The sequence below is a fragment of the Bos taurus genome, chromosome 7 (genome assembly GCF_002263795.3).
Source record: "Bos taurus isolate L1 Dominette 01449 registration number 42190680 breed Hereford chromosome 7, ARS-UCD2.0, whole genome shotgun sequence".
Taxonomy (NCBI): domain Eukaryota; kingdom Metazoa; phylum Chordata; class Mammalia; order Artiodactyla; family Bovidae; genus Bos; species Bos taurus.
In genome coordinates, this window is record NC_037334.1 from 34,407,281 (window position 1) to 34,428,104 (window position 20,824).

Below are 20,824 nucleotides of genomic sequence, written 5' to 3' on the forward strand. Positions count from 1 at the left end.
GGAACTGGGGTGAGGGTTGCAACTGGAGTAGTGTAGTAAAAGGAGATAAAGGAATGACTCAGAGAAAAATTAATCAAATGTGATTTTGTGCTTAAAGGAAATTAATTTTTCAAAATGTGGACTGAGGTATATTTTTTCTAACAATATAGTCTTATCAGTCTTATTGCAAATAAAAAAAGCTACAAAGACAAAAAATAATGGGGGAAAGGCTTACATTATCCCTCAGAGAATTTTTTTAAAATGTTAAGATTCTCAAGACTAAATTCCTATTAATTATTCATTATTTGAGTACAGTTACTTAAATAACAGGAAATAAACAATTAAAAAAAAATCAAGATTTTGAAATATATAACTAACAGTCTTCTAAGACCCTTTTTACCCAAGCAAGGAAAAGTTCAAAAGCAAATTGAGGAAGACAATATTGAAGTAAAGAAAGAAATGTTCAATTGTGAAATGAAACACTATCCCCAAGTGTAAACTATTCCAAGTGCAATCAAAGGTAAACATTGGAGCCTAAATAAATAATTACTGAGATCAATGATCAATGCAGTGAAACAGTATCAAAATAGATTTATTCAAGACAAGTATTCACTTCAGAGAGGACAAATTTAACACTGACCCTACTCAGTTACCCTACCAGAGCTAATTCACAGGAATTACAGCCTTAACTAGAAAAGCACTGATTACACACTGAAGGGCTTAGCCAGCAGCAACATTAAAAGATTGTTTGTAAACAAAGAGAAATGTACTTGTACTATGTGACCCTGTCATCACTTATATATATATGACTAATATTCCAGTGAAAAAGTTGGCTTAAAGCTCAACATTCAGAAAACTAAGATCATGGCATCTGGTCCCATCACTTCATGGGAAATAGATGAGGAAACAGTGGAAACAGTGTCAGACTTTACTTTTGGGGATTCCAAAATCACTGCAGATCATGATTGCAGCCATGAAATTAAAAGACACTTACTCCTTGGAAGGAAAGTTATGACCAACCTAGATAGCATATTCAAAAGCAGAGACATTACCTTGCCAACAAAGGTCCATCTAGTCAAGACTATGGTTTTCCCAGTGATCATGTATGGATGTGAAAGTTGGACTGTGAAGAAAGCTGAGTGCCGAAGAATTGATGCTTTTGAACTGTGGTGTTGGAGAAGACTCTTGAGAGTCCCTTGGACTGCAAAGAGATCCAACCAGTCCATTCTAAAGGAGATCAGCCCTGGGTGTTCATTGGAAGGAATGATCCTAAAGCTGAAACTCCAATACTTTGGCCACCTCATGCGAAGAGTGGCCACTTGATTTCCACTTGATTCATTGGAAAGACTCTGATGCTGGGAGGAATTGGGGGCAGGAGGAGAAGGGGACGACAGAAGATGAGATGGCTGGATGGCATCACCGACTCGATGGACATGAGTTTGAGTAAACTCTGGGAGTTGGTGATGGACAGGGAGGCCTGGCATGCTGCGATTCATGGGGTCGCAAAGAGTCCGACACGACTGAGCGACTGAACTGAATTGAATATTCCAATTATAACAATATTTTAAAATATCCCTACCGCCTACTGTTAAAGACACATCTGGAGGAGAAGGGGACAACAGAGGATGAGATGGTGGATGACATCACTGACTCAACAGACTTGAGTTTGAGTAAACTCTGGAGTTGGCAATGGACAGGGAGGCCTGGAGTGCTGAGTCCATGGGGTCGCAAAGAGTTGGACATGACTGAGCAACTGAACTGAACTGACTGAATATTCCAATTATAACAATATTTAAAATATCCCTACCACCTACTGTTAAAGACACAACTTTGTACATTGCTGCATTTGAGCTCCATACAGTTTTCTAGGAGTTTGGCAGGAACAGTTGTTCCTATTTTTACAGAAGAAGAAAGAGTTTAGGAAAAGTTAGGTAACTTGTTCGAGGCTCCAAGGCTGTATGAAATAGCAAAATTCATACAAGCACCTGGACCCACCACAATACCACTCTGCTCCTCTAATGCTGTGAACAAGTTTCTTTTATCCTAATTATTTCCTTAAAAAAAAAAAATCATGTTTGCTTGGAGAGAATACAGAAGAAACAATAAATCAGCCACCTCACTCAAACAGCTTCAAAATACACAGTATTTTTATTACCTATTGGTAAGATTATCATAGTTAAAGGATAGAGTCTTTTCAGCTAACACCATCAAAATATCCCCAAAAGTGATATATTTGTAAATCCTCCATATAAAATCCAGCTTATAGCTCTAAGAGTTTTTTGTTTTTGTTTTTTTAAGATGTAAAATCTTTTGCCTATTTCCATCATTTTAAATAAATCAATGATTTTGATAGTCTATTAAAGACTAAGTTTTTTTAATTAAAAATCTACTCTGAGTTTTTATTAAACACCTACTAACCACTAGAGTAGGATCCAGAGAATTATAAACACACTTGGAGCCTATAAAAGTACCCTATAAATAGGAAAATGGATACCTAAACACAAAGTACTGAGTTATCAGCTAATAAAGCCTGAAAACCGAACCAGGTTTGTGAGAATGGCTGTTTCCCCATATCCTCCCAACTCTAGACATTATCATTCTTTTCAGTGTAACAATTAAATGATTATAAATTGTAGCCCATTATTTTAGCACTAGTAAAGTTACATTATTTTCATAGGCTTGTCATTTATATTTCTGTTTACTGTTTTGTCCGCTTAAATAACATTTCATTTGAGGTGCCTTTTTTTCATACAGATGTGTACATATTGCATGCATGTATGCTCATCACTTCAGTCATGTCCGACTCTATGGAACCCAATGGACTGTAGCCCACCAGGCTCCTCTGTCTATGGGAGTCTCCAGGCAAGAATACTGGAGTGGGTTGTCATGCCCTCCTGCAGGGGATCTTCCCAACCTAGGGATTGAACTCTGGTCTCCTATGTCTTCTGCATAGCAGGTAGATTCTGAGCCACTGGGGAAGCCCCATGTACATGTCACTTATTTATAAAAGATTTTAATTTTTAATCATATATGTTGCAAATTATAAATTCTTTGATTGAAATGTTGAAAGAGAAACAGCAGAGCATTAATACTATTTGATAGCATTACATACATTGTTTTTTAACATTTTGTTACATAAACCAGATTGAGAAATCTGGATTTGTCTTTAGCAATCCAATTTGTGTACCAGGCTTGGCTCTCAGAAGTTGGTTTTCCCATTCTCTCTTGCTGTTCTTCAGCCCTGACTACTGGCCTCAAAGACTAGAGCAAGAAACATGTTTTGGGTCTCCTGATATCAGGGCTGCTAAACCAGCTGAGGTAACACATATCACTTTTAGTGTTGGGGCAAAAAAAAAAATGCAAATCAAACTGATCATCATCTTCCTTCAAACTGTCCCACCCTCTCAGCAGCACTTTGCTGGCTAAGTCATTTCCCAGATATTCTCTCTTTTCTCCCATTTCTGAACAGTACATGCCACCAAGCTATCAAGGCTTGATCTCCATTTCATTATGATTCATCAAATAGTCACTCTGTTCACACTCTGTAGCCAGCACTGGGCTTGGTGCTTGGAGCTTGGAAGGTAGATAGTTTGTGCACTGAGGAGTTTCCAGTTCTTCTGAGGAACCAATTATTGCCATGTCTTTCCTGTTCTATCATTTCATGCCCAGACTACTGTAAGTGCCTCCCCAATGGCCTTTTCCCTCCAATCTTAATCATTCCAGGCTGCTAGCAGCCAGTTGCTGGGTAATGGCCCTAAACAGCCTTAAACTAACTCATTCCCCCACTGAAAATCTGCAGTAGAATCCTGTCATTCACTGCCTAACTTTCCAGATCCCTTAAATCTGACCTCACTTTACTGTTTCACTTTACTATAAGTAGTTCCTCCTCTCTGGGAAATTGCTTATATAGCTATTTCTAAGTTCCCACTGAATTATCAGGAGTAATAACGTTACAATGCTTTGTATCTGAAGAGTGCTCTATAACTGTGCTTATACATATTCCTGTTCATATATTTATTCAATCCAAGGATTTGACACCAGCTAAGTCATATCTATGACCAGTGACATATCTATAAACTACTTTTATTTCCAAAGTAAAATGGTGCCTCCAAATCTACAAAATCGAAATAATTTTTATATGCATTGATTTTGCACATGACATGCTTTACAGTGAGTAATCTGAGAAGTGTATAAAAAGATGACAAAGGCAATATTATACTGCAAGTGTACTTATTTTTTGGAGAGGTTATTTACTTTTTTTTAATGCTTTTAAGAAATTCAAACACTACGGATTCAAAAAGCCCTTTCTAACCTGTGTCCTATCCCAGAGGTAACTGCTGTCCTTCCAGGCATTTCTGTTTTCTGTGTTGATGCCTTTTCTCCCATTCTAAAAAGTTTCTGATAGCAAACAACAGCATTAAGAATCATTTCATTGATATAGTGGGCCCAATGGGGATTTCCTCTTGTATTCTGTTTATGTCTTGACTGCTACCAACAAGTATTTAAAGTGCCTTAAATATAAAAGGCATGTGCAAGGACTATTAAAAGATGGAAAAATTAAGAAAATGCCACATCAGAGAAAGAGAAGCCTACTCAAAGCATGGGCTAATGGTGGTTACCCTGGCTGAGGACAGTGTGAGGTTTACCCTTAAGCTTCCTGATAGTCAAAGAAAAAGTGCAAAACATAGAGTTGCCATTATATTTTCATTGTTTGGCAGAAAGATACCATCACCCTAGTTCATCAGGAGTCTTTTCCAGAATGGCCATGCTGCTGTTGCATGATACAGTGGTCAATGAGTAACTTTGAAAGGCCAACAGTAAGCAGAGAAAGGTCAGACTTAGAGCCTAGGAAAACACATCTTTCCTGCTGCTACTGCTGCTAAGTCGCTTCAGTTGTGTCCGACTCTGTGCGACCCCATAGATGGCAGCCCACCAGGCTCCTCCGTCCCTGGGATTCTCCAGGCAAGAACACTGGAGTGGGCTGCCATTTCCTTCTCCAATGCATGTAAGAATGGCCATAAATGTATCTAAATATTTGTAGGCCTCCAAAATGTGGTAATAGTTTAGAAAGCAGTATCTTAAATGAGGCCCCCTTAATTTAAGGGATGGAATCTGTCTCAACAACAAGAAGGCATCAAGGGTCTCTTTAAAGGAAGAAGAAACTGAAAATGAGTGACTGAGTCCTCCTGGGACTCCATCTCCTGTCTATCTGTACTCACCACCTGGGTAATCTGACCCAATCTCCTGGCTTTAAATACCTCCTGGGAACTGAAAATAGATTTATATAGCTTCAATGTCCCCCCAGCTATAGAGTCCTATGTCCCACTGCCTACTTACTAGCCTCATCTGAAAGTCTACAGGAATGTCCCCTCTCTGGGAATCTGCCCTCCTCCAGTCTTTTCTCTCTCACTCTATCCTCCCTCCTTTTCAACCCACATCAGCAAATAACCAAATCCTGCCATACCTACCTTCCAAATATATCCAGAATTTAACCTCCTTGTACCATCTCCATCCCTACCAACTGTCTGAATCAACCCCTTCTCTTTTACAGATTATTTCAATAACCTGACAGATTTCTCTGCTTCCACTTCTTTTTTTAATGAAAAATTATAAGTACAGACAATAAGAGTTCATAGGATAATAAACCCCAACATGCTCAACATCCTCCTCTACTTCCATTCTTACTCCTCCAGAACCTACTCCTCAGACAGCAAGCAGAATGATCAATTTAAACCTTAAATCAGGTCATGAAAGTAGGTTCTCATTAGAAATCTAGAAAAATAGTATACACGATCTTATTTGCAAAACAGAAATAGAGACACAGATGTAGAGTACAAACATATGGACACCAAGTAGGTAAAGGTGGTGACATAGGAATTGGGGTGTTGGTATTGACATATATACACTATTAATACTATGTATAAAATGGGTAACTAATGAGAACCTACTATATAGCTCAGGGAACCTTACTGAGTGCTCTGTGGTGACCTAAATTGGCAGGAAATCAAACAGAGGGGCTATATGTACACCTACAGCTGACTCAGGGTGCTGTACAGTAGAAACTAACACAACATTGTAAAGCAACTATACTCCAATAAAAATTAATTTAAAAAAAAATCAGGGTAAAAGCCAGTCCTTCTGAACTAAATGGTCCTATATGATCTGACCTCCTGTCACCTCTCATCTCTCATCTTCATTCCCCTAGAAGACACTACGCCAACCTGGGATGCCCCCGAAGCTCACTTTGATATAATCCTGAGCACAGCGCCCAGGACATGGTAGGCAGTCACTAATACTGTTTTATTTCCCCCTTTACAAAAGACTTTAATTCTTGGTGTCATTTAATCCCCACCATAATCCTGGCAGTTTTTAGGGAAGGTGGCTACTAATATTCAGACAAGTCATGTAACTGGACAGCAGAGCCAGGATTCACAGCCTGACCTAACTTCAGAGACCATTCACTTTCCCACACTGAAGTTCACCTTCTGGCTATCAGGATCACACAGCAGCTAAAAACACAGGCTCTGGCATCTGACAAGAGGAACTTTAAAAACTCATCTTTACCAGTTGTCATGTAACTACAGCACAGAAAAGAAATCGTGCCAATCTTACTTTAAAAGACTTCAATTCAAATTACGCCTAAGTGCTACTCCTCCAGTTCAAGAACAGAAAGCGTTTTGCCTTTCTTACTGTCAAAGAAGAGGTTCTGCTTGCTGGAACACTTCAATCTTCTTTGTGTTCAAGCCCTCAAGATAAAACTTACTATTCAGAGAACTTGATATGGCTCACCAACTGAGGAAACCTCAAACCTATTCCATTCCCAACATTGTCTTCAGATATGCACACACATTTCTTCAAAGATGTAATCTGTACAAAAACAAATGTCCCTTATTGCAATTATCAGCCAAAGGCTTAGCAGTTCTTACACTCAGATTTAAATCTCCCATAATGCTTGATATTACAGAACATAAAACATAGCAATCATATTAACGGGAAGCTTGAGAATATCTTAAATGATACCCTTAACTTTGGGCTTGGCCAGGTGACTTCCTTTGGCCAGTGAAATGTGAGTAGAAGTGCCATGACACTTCTAAACAGAAGCTTTAAGCACCACCATGGGGAACAGCTATGATGAGAGTCACTCCTTCAGCTGGGATCCTGAAATTAGTAAGACACACAGAGCAGAGAGACAACTGACCAGAATGTGAACCATCAGGTAACTGTGAAACTATCCTTTATTATGATAAACCAATGAGATTTGTTTGTTAACTCAGCATAACCAAGAGAAAGCTCTCTCACATGAGAAACAAGCTACTCCATGTCTTAAGGTTTTACTTCTTACTGGACTCTGAGCTAACCTTAAGATTAACTGATCAGTAATTTTACCACAAACAAGCTCCTGCTGCTGCTGCTGCTAAGTCGCTTCAGTCGTGTCCGACTCTGTGCAACCCCATAGATGGAAGCCCACCAGGCTCCCCCGTCCCTGGGATTCTCCAGGCAAGAACACTGGAGTGGGTTGCCATTTCCTTCTCCAATGCAGGAAACTGAAAAGTGAAAGTGAAGTCGCTCAGTCGTGTCCGACTCTTAGCGACCCCATGGACTACAGCCCACCAGGCTCCTCCGTCCATGGGATTTTCCAGGCAAGAGTACTGGAGTGGGGTGCCATCGCCTTCTCCGACCACAAACAAGTGACTCTGTCATAAATCCTACATGTGCTTACTCCTGTTGCCTATTTTTTGCTTCCTCAGGTAAAAATATGCTGAGCAGAACAAAATTAACTCAGGAGAAATGGCAGTGCACATAAAACGATCTGGAAGCAGGGCATCTATGTTTTAAAACCTTAAAGCACAGGGTAGTGGTGATTAGGAGAACGAAAACCACTGGTAGCCTAAAGAATTCACAGCCAGGTCGCAGGCTAACAAGTGGTAGAAAAGTTCTGCACTTTCACATAAACTAAACTATATCTGGTTCTCCAGCCAAGTTTGGTAAATAATTTTCCAAAAACACGAACTTTCAACCTCTTTGGACTTCAACAAGCATCTGCTGCAATACCATCCCTGGGTCAATGACAAGAGACACACCATCCCTGTTTATCATTTCCTTAGAACTGAAAAAGTCCAACCTGAGTTCAACAAATTCAAAAGTAAGAGATATAGGAATTCTGATCCCCACAAACACATATTTCTGCAAAAGGTTTTACAAAACAAATTTATAAACTAAGATTATAACTCAGCCACAACCAAAAAAGTAGAAATTTACTCAACCAATCTCAAAGGCACACCAACCACTCCCTACCCCACCCCCTCCCCCAAAAAAGGGCTACAACAATAAAAGAACCAATGAATAAAGTCCTTTCTTTACAAAAGGCAATATTCTAGGTCCTTTAGGAGATACAAAAGATAAAAAGAGACCCTAGCATTTATGGAACTGAGTTCAAAGATGTAAATAAAAAGTTATGAGTAAAAATATTAATAAATTAATAGCAATATTTTTTTAAAGAAAAAAACAGACCCTGACACCACGACACATTCTTGGGACAATCTGGCAAAAAAAAAAAAAAAAGGTCTGAACTATACACCCCTGCCAAAATATCACAATGCCAAAATGTGTTGACATTGTGTTCTTTTTTTTTTTTTTTTTTAAACTTTACATAATTGTATTAGTTTTGCCAAATCTTCTTCTTGTTCTTCTTCTGCCAGAAGCAGACTGGATTAACACACTGTGGTTATGACCTTAAACAACATCCAAGGTCTCTGCGTACCTTCCATAAAGATAAGCCACACATCCACACTGAGGGAGAAAACTGGTTTAGAAAACCTGGCTGCTGGTTAAGTCTGTTACACATGTCTTCATAAACAAATTGCAGAAATCTCTCTCTCTGTATTCCCTAGAAAGATGTAGGGAAACTGTGATTGGGAGGCTAAAGCCCAGGAAAGATATTAATAAATATTGGGGCATACAACTGCCCTACATACCTACTTGGCAGTGAAGGTCCATTTAGTTACTCCCCACAAAGACGTGGCTGTAGAGAAACCCACTCCTATGTCCACACCAATTGCCAAGCACACGAGGCAAACCACTGAGATTAATAAAATCTCCCACATTTAGTGTGTTCTCAAATACCCCATCCTCTAACTGAATCCCCACAGTAAAACTCATGTAAATGCCCCTTCAATTAAAATTTTTAAACTGTTATAAAAGCTCCCATTTGAAAAATTTTGATGAAAGAAATTAAAAACAAACAAAAAAACATACTTTGGATTTCCTGATTTCAAACTTCCAGTTAAGAAAATGCATTTACTTCTTCCCTTACCAATATATTTACACTTACAGGGATTCATCTTCTACCAGTCTGCTACAAGAAAAAATTACAGCCCACAATATACCAAATTCAAGAATTTTATAATGAACGCCTGCTTATCTTTCTCAATTCTACTGAGTTGTAAATTCTAGCTTACTTTAAAAAGTTACAAAAAATAAATAAATAAAAAGTATGTTACAAAATCAGCCTCAATGGGGAAAAGATTTTGCTGGCAGAAGAAAAAAAAATTGGTGATAAAATCTGACCTTGACAAATTATTTGATGTAAATACAAAGCTGTCTGTCTTGTGAAGTCTGTATTTTAGTTCCTAGGTACTAAATGAAAAGAAAAATTTATCAACTTACCAACAACTGATGCACCTCTTTCTGCAAAAGCCAGGGCATAGGCTCGGCCCAATCCTATTGAAGAAAAAGGAAAAAAAAAAATCATAAAGTTGAGCAAATGTTAGAATAATTTTTTTGATCTACTCAATCCAATCCCTATTGAAAAGTAACTGATGTGCATTAATTACAAGAGGAGGCTTCACTGGTACTCTCAGCCTCTACTACTTTTAGGAGTTGGAAAACTTAAAACTGTACTTTACACCCATTTCCCTACCATTTCCTACATTCTACCGAGCTTCTAGGATGCTAGATGTGATCTGTGTTCCACCGTTAAATGCGTGTGCATGAAAACGCACATGAAATGAAATTTGGAAGGAGGAAATGAGGCAGAAGTCACTGTACTGTGACAATTGACCAGTGCTGCTGGTTAGGAAGCCAATTTCTTGAAGCTTCCTAGGTATTAAGTGGATATACTGGCAGCTTCTAGATCAAGCTCCCTAATCTCTGGATGGCAACTTCCATTCTCTAGGTTCCTAGAGCCAGTGACTATTTGGGTGGTGGCAGTTCCAAGGGCAGCCTCAGAGATCCTGGCTCCACTAATGGACCAGTTTTACAAAAGCCAATGGCTTCTACTGAGTCCTTTCCTGTTTCAAGTATCTAACAGTTTCTACATTCTGCTCTGATCCTTGACTACGTAATCACCAGGAACACACACAAAATACTTAATTCAGATTCAAAGCTATAGGGTATAAATTTATACATCCAAAAATGGATATATGCCTATGTAAACCTTATAGGCGGAGAATATCTTAGGAAGACTATAAGAGAGTGGGAATTAGTGGTTCACCTCTGAGTAACAGAATTGTGTGATTAGCAACTAGGAGTGGAAAGCTTACTTCTGTATTTTTTCAATCATTTTAACATGTACACATTTTTAAAACTGAACTGATAAACTTACTGGTAGTTTATCTGGCCTTGAGAACCCCATGAACAGTATGAAAAGGCAAAAAGATAGGACACTGAGAGATGAACTCCCCAGGTTGGTAGGTGCCCAATATGCTACTGGAGATCAGTGGAGAAAGAATGAAGGGATGGAACCAAAGCAAAAGCAACACCCAGTTGTGGATGTGACTGGCGATAGAAGCAAGGTCTGATGCTGTAAAGAGCAATATTGCATAGGAACCTGGAATGTTAGGTCCACGAATCAAAGCAAATTGGAAGTGGTCAAACAGGAGATGACAAGAGTGAACGTCGACATTCTAGGAATCAGCAAACTAAAATGGACTGGAATGGGTGAATTTCACACAGATGACCATTATATCTACCACTGTGGGCAGGAATCCCTTAGAAGAAATGGACTAGCCATCATGGTCAACAAAAGAGTCCGAAATGCAGTACTTGGATGCAATCTCAGAAACGACAGAATGATCTCTGTTCGTTTCCAAGGCAAACCATTCAATATCACAGTAATCCAAGTCTATGCCCCAACCAGTAACACTGAAGAAGCTGAAGTTGAATGGTTCTATGAAGACCTACAAGACCTTTTAGAACTAACACCCAAAAAAGATGTCCTTTTCATTATAGGGGACTGGAATGCAATAGTAGGAAATCAAGAAACACCTGGAGTAACAGGCAAATTTGGCCTTGGAATACAGAATGAAGCAGGGCAAAGGCTAATAGAGTTTTGCCAAGAGAACACACTGGTCATAGCAAATACCCTCTTCCAACAAACCAGAGAAGACTCTACACGTGGACATCACCAGATGGCCAACACTGAAATCAGATTGATTATATTCTTTGCAGCCAAAGATGGAGAAGCTCTATACAGTCAGCAAAAACAAGACCAGGAGCTGACTGCGGCTCAGATCATGAACTCCTCATTGCCAAATTCAGACTTAAATTGAAGAAAGTGGAGAAAACCACTAGACCATTCAGGTATGACCTAAATCAAATCCCTTACGATTATACAGTGGAAGTGAGAAATAGATTTAAGGGACTAGATCTGATAGAGTGCCTGATGAACTATGGACAGAGGTTTGAGACACTGTACAGGAGACATGGATCAAGACCATCTCCAAGAAAAAGAAATGCAAAAAGGCAAAATGGCTGTCTGAGGAGGCTTAACAAATAGCTGTGAAGAGAAGAGAAGCAAAAAGCAAAGGAGAAGAGGAAAGATATAAGTACCTGAATGCAGAGTCCAAAGAATAGCAAGGAGAGGTAAGAAAGCCTTCCTCAGTGATCAATGCAAAGAAGTAGAAGAAAACAACAGAATGGGAAAGACTAGAGATCTCTTCAAGAAAATTAAGAGATACCAAGGGAACATTTCATGCAAAGATGGGGTTAATAAAGGACAGAAATGGTATGGACCTAACAGAAGCAGAAAATATTAAGATGTGCCAAGAATACATAGAACTGTACAAAAAGATCTTCACAACCCAGATAATCACGATGGTGTGATGACTCACCTAGAGCCAGACATCCTGAAATGCGAAGTCAAACGGGCCTTAGGAAGCATCACTATGAACAAAGCTAGTGGAGTGATGGAATTCCAGTTGAGCTATTCAAATCGTAAAAGATGATGCTGTGAAAGTGCTGTAGTCAATATGTCAGCAAATTTAGAAAACTCAGCAGTGGCCACAGGACTGGAAAAGGTCAGTTAAGTCCAATCCCAAAGAAAGGCCATGCCAAAGAATGCTCAAACTACCACACAATTGCACTCATCTCACACGCTAGCAAAGCAATGCTTGAAATTCTCCAAGCCAGGCTTCAGCAATATGTGAACCATTAATTTCCAGATGTTCAATCTGGATTTAGAAAAGGCAGAGGAACAAGAGATCAAATTGCCAACATCCACTGGATCATCAAAAAAACAAGAGAGTTCCAAAAAACAAAATAGTTCCATCTATTTCTGCATTATTGACTATGCCAAAGCCTTTGAGTATGTGGATCACAATAAACTGGAAAATTCTGAAAGAGATAGGAATACCAGACTACCTGACCTGCCTCTTGAGAAACCTGTATGCAGGTCAGGAAGCAACAGTTAGAACTGGACATGGAACAACAGATTGGTTCCAAATAGGAAAAGGAGTACGTCAAGGCTATATATTGTCACCCTACTTATTTAATTTATTTGCAGAGTACATCATGAGAAACACTGGGCTGGAAGAAGCACAAGCTGCAATCAAGATTGCCAGGAGAAATATCAGTAACCTGAGATATGCAGATGACACTACCCTTACAGCAGAAAGTGAAGAAGAACTAAAGAGCCTCTTGATGAAAGTGAAAGAGGAGAGTGAAAAGTTGGCTTAAAGCTCAACATTCGGAAAACTAAGATCATGGCATCCGGTCCCATCACTTCAAGGCAAATAGATGGGGAAACAGTGTCAGACTTTATTTTGGGGGGCTCCAAAATCACTGCAGATGGTGATTGCAGCCATGAAATTAAAAGACACTTACTCCTTGGAAGGAAAGTTATGACCAACCTAGACAACATATTAAAAATCAGACAACATATTAAAAACCTTTGTCAACAAAGGTCTGCTTAGTCAAGGCTATGGTTTTTCCAGTAGTCATGTATGGATGTGAGAGTTGGACTATAAAGAAAGCTGAAAGCGGAAGAATTGATGCTTTTGAACTGTGGTGTTGGCAAAGACTCCTGAGAGTCCCTTGGACAGCAAGGAGATCCAACCAGTCCAACCTAAGGAGATCAGTCCTGGGTGTTCATTGGAAGAACTGATGTTGAAGCTGAAACTCCAATATTTTGGCCACCTGATGAGAAGAGCTGACTCATTTGAAAAGACCCTGATTCTAGGAAAGATTGAGGGCAGGAGAAGAGGACAGCATAGTGTGAGATAGTTGGATGGCATCACCAACTCAATGGACATGATTTTGGGTAAACTCTGGGAGTTGGTGATGGACAGGGAGGCCTGTCGTGCTGCAGTTAATGGGGTCGCAAAGAGTCAGACACAACTGAGCAACTGAACTGAACTGAACTGAATTTAAATTAATTCATAAATAAGTAAACAAATAACAAAAGGAGACAGCTAAATTATCAAGCTCTTCCATAAAGAACCAAAATTATAAATTTTTCCAAAACTAAACGATCATCAAATAATTTACTTTAAAATTTAATCTACTCTAAATGGATGATCAAGAACCCAGCCAATACAGTAACTCAAGCCTCTTCATATTTTATCAGATCAAGGCTGAAGCACTAGATTTAAACATGAGGTTTTCAACGAAATCAGTACTCATGACCAGAATGCAAAAAATGGTAACAAAGTAGAAAATCATCAGATGAAAGGAATGGGACACATCTCTAGTAGAGATTGATCTCAGTTAATCAGAGTATTATCTCAAAACCAAGCTATACAATTCTCTGAAAAGGTATGTGAGTAATCCACTTTTACCATAATGGCCCAAGCAAACTGTACACAAATCTGTACATAAAGTTAACACTACCACTAGTCCATTAACAGTCACTGGGTCCTCCCATGTTTGTGTATCCATGCTTATATAAACGTCATTTAAATACTTTATGTGTTAGTCTGTCTCCCCAAATAAACTAGAAGGTTCTTAAAGGATGAGATTTATATCATTCTTTTGCATTTCCCACAATGACCAGCACAACTGTAGAGTCAAAATGCACCAAAAAATTAAATTCAAGAGTCTCTATTTTCTCTTAATCTGCTTTCAAAGCCTGTCTTAACTTTCTCCTGCACCTAAGTTCACTGTCAACCATCCTCTCTTCCCTATTTCTCTTCTGACCGTATCTTCTTTCGCACTGTCAAAAATCAGTTGATTCTTTTCTCACAGTGCTTGTTCAGTGCTCTTCTCAGTGGGATTGACTGCCCTCTGCTTCAAGTTAACAGAGTCTCTGAGACTAACTTCTTGGACTATTTCGCTTTCCAGGTTTACCCAAAGGAGGTCAAACAACTTCAAAGTCCCTCCTGACTTCAGAATTTCCAACTACTCACACACTTCTTACTATCTCCAGTCGACAGCTTGCTATTTTATAACCATTTCAGATTCACAACGGCCAGACTCCCTCTTCCACTGCCCAATTCCATCACTCTCACATTTCCATCCCCAGCAACCGCTACTACCATCTGTTAATAAATACAACTTCCTGTTACACCACACATCATGGCAAAATTGTTTACCGGCTAGACAATTCTGACAGAGAAGGCAATGGCATCCCACTCCAGTACTCTTGCCTGGAAAATCTCATGGATGGAGGAGCCTGGTAGGCTGCAGTCCATGGGGTCACTAAGAGTCGGACATGACTGAGCGACTTCACTTTCATTTTTCACTTTTCACGCATTGGAGAAGGAAATGGCAACCCACTCCAGTGTTCTTGCCTGGAGAATCCCAGGGATGGGGGAGCATGGTGGGCTGCCTGCCGTCTATTGGGTCGCACAGAGTCGGACATGACTGAAGCGACTTAGCAGCAGCAGTAGCAAACAATTCTGAAACTTATTCCAAGTTGCCCAATAAACTCTTCAATATTCCAAGCTAAACAACAGCACCTGAATAGTGCCAAGATATTTCTTTTCATTTCAGAATATGAGTGAGTTGGAGTCAGACTCATTCCCAGACACAGGCCTGGCAAGCATTCACAGCCACCCTCCTGGGATGTTCAGCAGTTACGCAGTTCTACAGATACATATCCTTAAAGGAGAATGCCAAGGCCTCAAGGGCAACAGTCTGTGTTATGGGACTGCAATTAGATCTCAGTCTTTCTTTTCTAATGATGACCCAATGTAAGTCTCAACTTTCCCACATGTATCTGCTCCAGATGAGTATTCAAATTTAATGGCTAGTAACTGTAGCATAATCCAGGTTCTTTAAAATATGGATCAGTTTATAAACAAGAGGCGCTAAATCCAGAATTGTCTAATAACAACTCATTAGTTCAGTTCAGTCACTCAGTCGTGTCCGACTCTTTGAAACCCATGGACTCAGCACACCAGGCTTCCCTGTCCATCACCAACTCCGGGAGCTTGCTCAGACTCACATCCACTGAGTCCGTGATTTCTCCACTCTTCTCCAGTAGTATAGTGGACACCTATCAACCTGGGGAGTTCATCTTTCAGTGTCATATCTTTTTGCCTTTTCATACTATTCAAAGAGTTCTCAAGGCAAGAATACTGAAGTGGTTTGCCATTCCCTTCTCCAGTGGACCATGTTTCATCAAAATTCTCCACCATGACCCGTTCGTCTTGGCTCACAGTTTCACTGACTTAGACAAGGCTGTGGTCCATGTGAACAACTTATTAATACTTCACAAAATCAATTTAGTGAGTTTTAATCTGCATTTACTTAATGAAACAGAATAGGAAAGTTCAAAGTGCACTGAATGTACTATTTTTCAAATACAGATTGTGTGTGTGTGTGTGTGTGTGTGTGTGTGTGTATACTGGGTATTGGCATATAACTGTTATTTCATACTGTGAATCACTCACTGTCAAAAAATGGCTTAAAACATGAGTGCATTACTTATTTTCAGCAAAAACTAAGTGTAAACAAAATGTTTTCCCCAAAACATATGATGATTTCAGAATGAAAATAGCTACAGATATAAAACATTTGACCACTAATTAATACTAAAGACATTTTCTAAAAGGAAGCATGAGAATCCATTTTATATATGAAAATATGTATGATTTAACCCTGGTGGCTAAGAGCATAAAGAGTCTGCCTGCTATGCAGGAGACTCAGCTTTAATCCCTGAGTGGGGAAGATCCCCTGGAGAAGGAAATGGAAACCCACTCCAGTATTCTTGCCTGGGAAATTCCATGGACAGAGTAGCCTGGCAAGCCCCAGTTCATGGGGTCGCAAAGAGTTGGACATGTCTGAGCGACTGACTTCACTTCAACTGTCAGAACGCCATTGTGACTTTTAATATATAATTTAAATTAATTCTGCATTAGGTCCATTTTTGGTATAAGGCACTACCAGTAGGTAATCAAAGGCCCATAAGGTCAAGAATCTTACACCTCAGTTCACTTCAATTCAGTCACTCAGTCATGTCAGACTCTTTGAGACCCCATGAACTGCAGCAGGACAGGCTTCCCTGTCCCTCACCAACTCCTGGAGTTTACTCAAACTCATGTCCATTGAGTCAGTGATGCCATCCAACCATCTCATCCTCTGTCGTCCCTTTCTCCACCCACTTTCAATCTTTCCCAGCATCGGGGTCTTTTCCAATGAGTCAGTTCGCATCAGGTGGCCAAAGTACTGGAGTTTCAGCTTCACCATCAGTCCCTCCAAAGAACATTCAGGACTGATTTCCTTTTGGATTCACTGGCTGGATCTCCTTGCAGTCCAAGGGGCTCTCAAGAGTCTTCTCCAACACCACAGTTCAAAAGCATCAATCCTTCAGCACTCAGCTTTCTTTATAGTCCAATTCTCACATCCATACATGACTACTGGAAAAACCATAGCTTTGACTGGACGGACCTTTGCACTTGGAATAATGTAAAATCTCACTGCAAAGCATCCATGTAGGTATGAGTAGTTTGTCTTAATTTCTGTCCTTTAAAAATAAGAGTTATTTCACATAACAAATTTCCACTTTGCTTCTGGTCGGGCCCACTTCAGAAAGACCTCTGCTCTCCAGTTCCTAATGCCCCACACCACACTCACTTTACTCCTCTATCGCCTGCCTGAGTCCAGCAGTCACTTGAGTTTACAACTCCATGCCAAGACTCCAGTGGACTTGACAGTACTGTGCTTGGCTTGATAAGCAAAAGGAGAACTCTTACCAGATGCGCTTTTCAAAAGGAAGGCCCTCTCAAGAGCTTAAAAATCATCCGACAGAGGAAAAGACAACTGACTTTTCAAAGGCAAGGGGCTGACATCTCTACTACTGGGGGCAAGGGGTGGGGAGTGATTCCAATCACCAGATGGCTTTTCTGCCATGTTTAAAAGACTTGACAGAGGCCTAGAGAATCTATTGACAGGAAGAGTTACAATTTATACGCACAGATGAGCGCTGGAATGAACTTTCACCTAGTTTTGGAACCCGCAGCCCAGCCCGGCCTCTGTCTTCTCAAGATCCAAAGCCTTGAGGGACCGGGCGGGGCGGGGTGCGGGGGTGCGGCAGGGCGGCGCGGGAGGGGGTGTGGAGGTGAGGAGAGTTGCACCAGGAGTTTTTGGGTCCCCACTCAAGGCTGGCCAGCCCCACCTCTCCACCCTCAGGAGATTCGGCGACCGGAGAATAGTCATTGTCCGTCCTCCCACTCCCACCCTCACCAAGTCCAATCACTTGCTCCCCAAGCCGCCTAGTCACCGCGGCCCGCAGCTCAGATGCTCGGACCGCAGCTACAGCTGCGTGCGTAACCCCGACCAAAGCGGGTTAAAAAAAAAAAAAAAGTGGGGGCCGGGGGGTTCCCAGCGGGACAGTGAGCTGGACACCCGCCCTCCAGCCTTCACGTACTCACCTCCCCCCGCGCCGGTAACCAGTACCACCCTCCCGTTGAACCTCAACGTCGAGGCCATAAGTCTAGTCTGCAGCGGCACACACACACACCAGCAGAAGTAGTGCCGAGTGGAGTTCAGACTCCGAGGCAGCTAAAACGGAGGGAGTGGCGGGTTCAGGCTGGTAGCGACCGACCTGCCAGTGTCTGAGAAGGAGAGGGACGCGGTAGTTTTCCAAGCGCGGCTGCGCGGAGATCCCTTGGAACTCTGGGAAATGTAGTCCAACATTCCTCCAATTGCGCCCCTGCTCAAGAGACTTGGCTCAAAAGGACCAGTTCTGCCGCAGGAAGTAATGGGAGCTCTTAAGATGGCAACCCACTCCAGGACTCTTGCCTGGAAAATCCCATGGACGGAGGAGCCTGGTAGGCTGCAGTCCATGGGGTCACTAAGAGTCGGACACGACTGAGCGACTTCACTTTCACTTTTCACTTTCATGCATTGGAGAAGGAAATGGCAACCCACTCCAGTGTTCTTGCCTGGGCGGAGCCTGGTGGGCTGCCATCTATGGGGTCGCACAGAGTCGGACACGACTGAAGCGACTTAGCAGCAGCAGCAGCAAACAATGCTTTCTAAATAGTTACTAAATAGCTTCAATATTATCCAATTATCAAGCATGAAATTTCATTTGGGGTATTTTCATGCACCTTAATATAGCTGAATTGAACACATGAATCATCACGTACTCTCAAAAGCCAATATCTTAGGGAAAGAGGAATTTGAACCCTTTTAAATAATGGCTATGTTGGGTTTCTGATTAAGGTGTCTCCATTTGTTCACTCTCAACACATTATCTCTGTCCGAAACATAGTGACAATAAATAAAATATAAAAAGAGAATTATAAAGCTAGGAGCAAACATTAGATAAAAATCTTTGTATTTTCAGAGAGAAACCCAAGGAGAGAATGTGGCTATACCCACAGATCTGCCCTCACGACTCACTGGAATCCAAATGCAGAAGCAGAAAAAGTATAGCTGGAAGGTAACTGTGGTAAGAGAAGTTGGAGCTTGGCTCCGTGAGAAGTCATCAGGTAGCGTCCTTCTGTTTAATACTTTTTTTTTTTAGATAGCCATTCTGAAACTCTGCCTGGGGCTCAGAGTATATATATTATAGAAAGAAATTTCTCCTGTGAATTCCTTATGAGATCATAAGACATTCCTTATGAGATCATTTTACTTCTTCCTAAAATGTATCCTTTGGAAAAGAGCTTCCCAGATGAAGTATCACAAATGAGTTACAGATGTGCATGACATATTGATAACTTCAACCCTTACAGTTGCTGTGGGGAACAGAATAGCTCAAACCCCTTAGCTGATCTCTGGCCCATGACCATTCTTATCTAGAGTTGACCCTTGAACAACATGGGTTTGAACTGTACTAGTACACTTATGGGTGAATTTTTTATCAATAGTAAATAACAATAGTATTACAAGATCTGAGGTGTGGCACCACAGATATGAAGGACCAACTATAAATTATATTTGGACTTTCAGCTACACAGAGGGTCAGTTCTCCTAAACCCGGTGTTGTTCAAGGGCCAACTGTACTTTAGTCAGCATACTGCAGAACTATTTCATACATTTGCTCTGACTTGAACATATTTGGGCATTAAAGTATCAGTACTTTTCTTTTTTTAATTTGGCTGCACTGGGTCTTAGTTGCAGCACCTAGGATCTTTGATCTTCATTGCAACATTCAGGATCTTTAGTTGTGGAATACAAACTCTTAGTTGTGGCATACGAACCGTTAGTTGCAGCATGCAGGATCCAGTTCCCCAACCAGGGGTTGAACCCAGTCCCCCTGCATTGAGAGCAGAGTCTTAGCTGCTGGACCACCAGGGAAGTCCCCGGTACTTGCTACAAGAGGCTACATTAGCTTGCTAGAACTGCCATAACAAATACCACAGACTAATGGCTTAAAAAACAGAATTTACTTTCTCACAGTTGCAGCGGTGGGAAGTTTAAGGTCAAGGTGTCAATTGGTTGAGGATGAGATGGTTGGATGGCATCACCAACTCGATGGACATGAGTTTGAGCAAGCTCCGGGAGTTGGTGATGGACAGGGAAGCCCTGGCGTGCTGCAGTCCATGGGGTTGCAGAGAGTCGGACACGACTGAGCGACTGAACCATCAATTGGTTTGGTTTCTTCTGAAGCCTTTCCTAATGGCTGCAGATGCCTGTCTTTTCATGGTGTCTTCATGTGGTCTTTTCTTGCAGCAGATACTTCTGGTGTCCCTTTGTATGTCCAAATTTCTTCTTCTCACACAGTCACCAGTGACATTGGATTAAGGCCCACTCTTAGAGCCTCATTTTAACTTCATCTTCATTTTCAAGGCTCTGTTGATAGGAATAGAAAGGATAGTTATACAGGCAGCTGTAGAAGTCCCATTAAGGAACTATAGATAGAGAGGAAAACTTAGGAAACTTTGGGAGACCACTGTAAGTTAAGGATCTCTCAAGAAATCGATTGAAATGTTGTGGAGTGAAGCAGGCTTGCTTAACTATAAACCTGTAAATAAAAGCATGAGCTATGCCCCAGGCCATTAGGTGAAAGAAAAATTTCAACACACTTCTACTGATTTGAATAAGCATTATAATATTTGTGTGTTATTTTCTCAGTCATGTCCAAATCTTTGTTATTCCGTAGCCTTCTAGGCTCGTCTGTCCAGGAAATTCTCTAGGCAAAAATACTGGAGTGAGTTGCCATTCCCTTCTCCAGGGG

The 20,824-nt window shown here is 40.8% G+C and overlaps 1 protein-coding gene across 3 annotated transcripts in view; it reads right to left on the reverse strand.

Annotated features, from left to right (window-relative positions):
• The window catches only part of HSD17B4 (hydroxysteroid 17-beta dehydrogenase 4), a 134,405-nt gene extending 116,135 nt beyond the window's left edge, over positions 1-18,270 (reverse strand). Inside the window, exons 1-2 of one of the 3 annotated variants that reach the window (XM_059887959.1) lie at positions 18,242-18,270; positions 9,646-9,699 (exon numbers count right to left, since the gene is read on the reverse strand). Coding sequence is in view for 2 of the 3 variants with exons in the window: in XM_015472128.3 (XP_015327614.1) it covers positions 9,646-9,699; positions 18,069-18,126 (112 nt within the window). In the remaining variant the exon portion in view is untranslated. 3 annotated transcript variants of the gene reach the window in all.
• Positions 18,271-20,824: the final 2,554 nt, after the last annotated feature.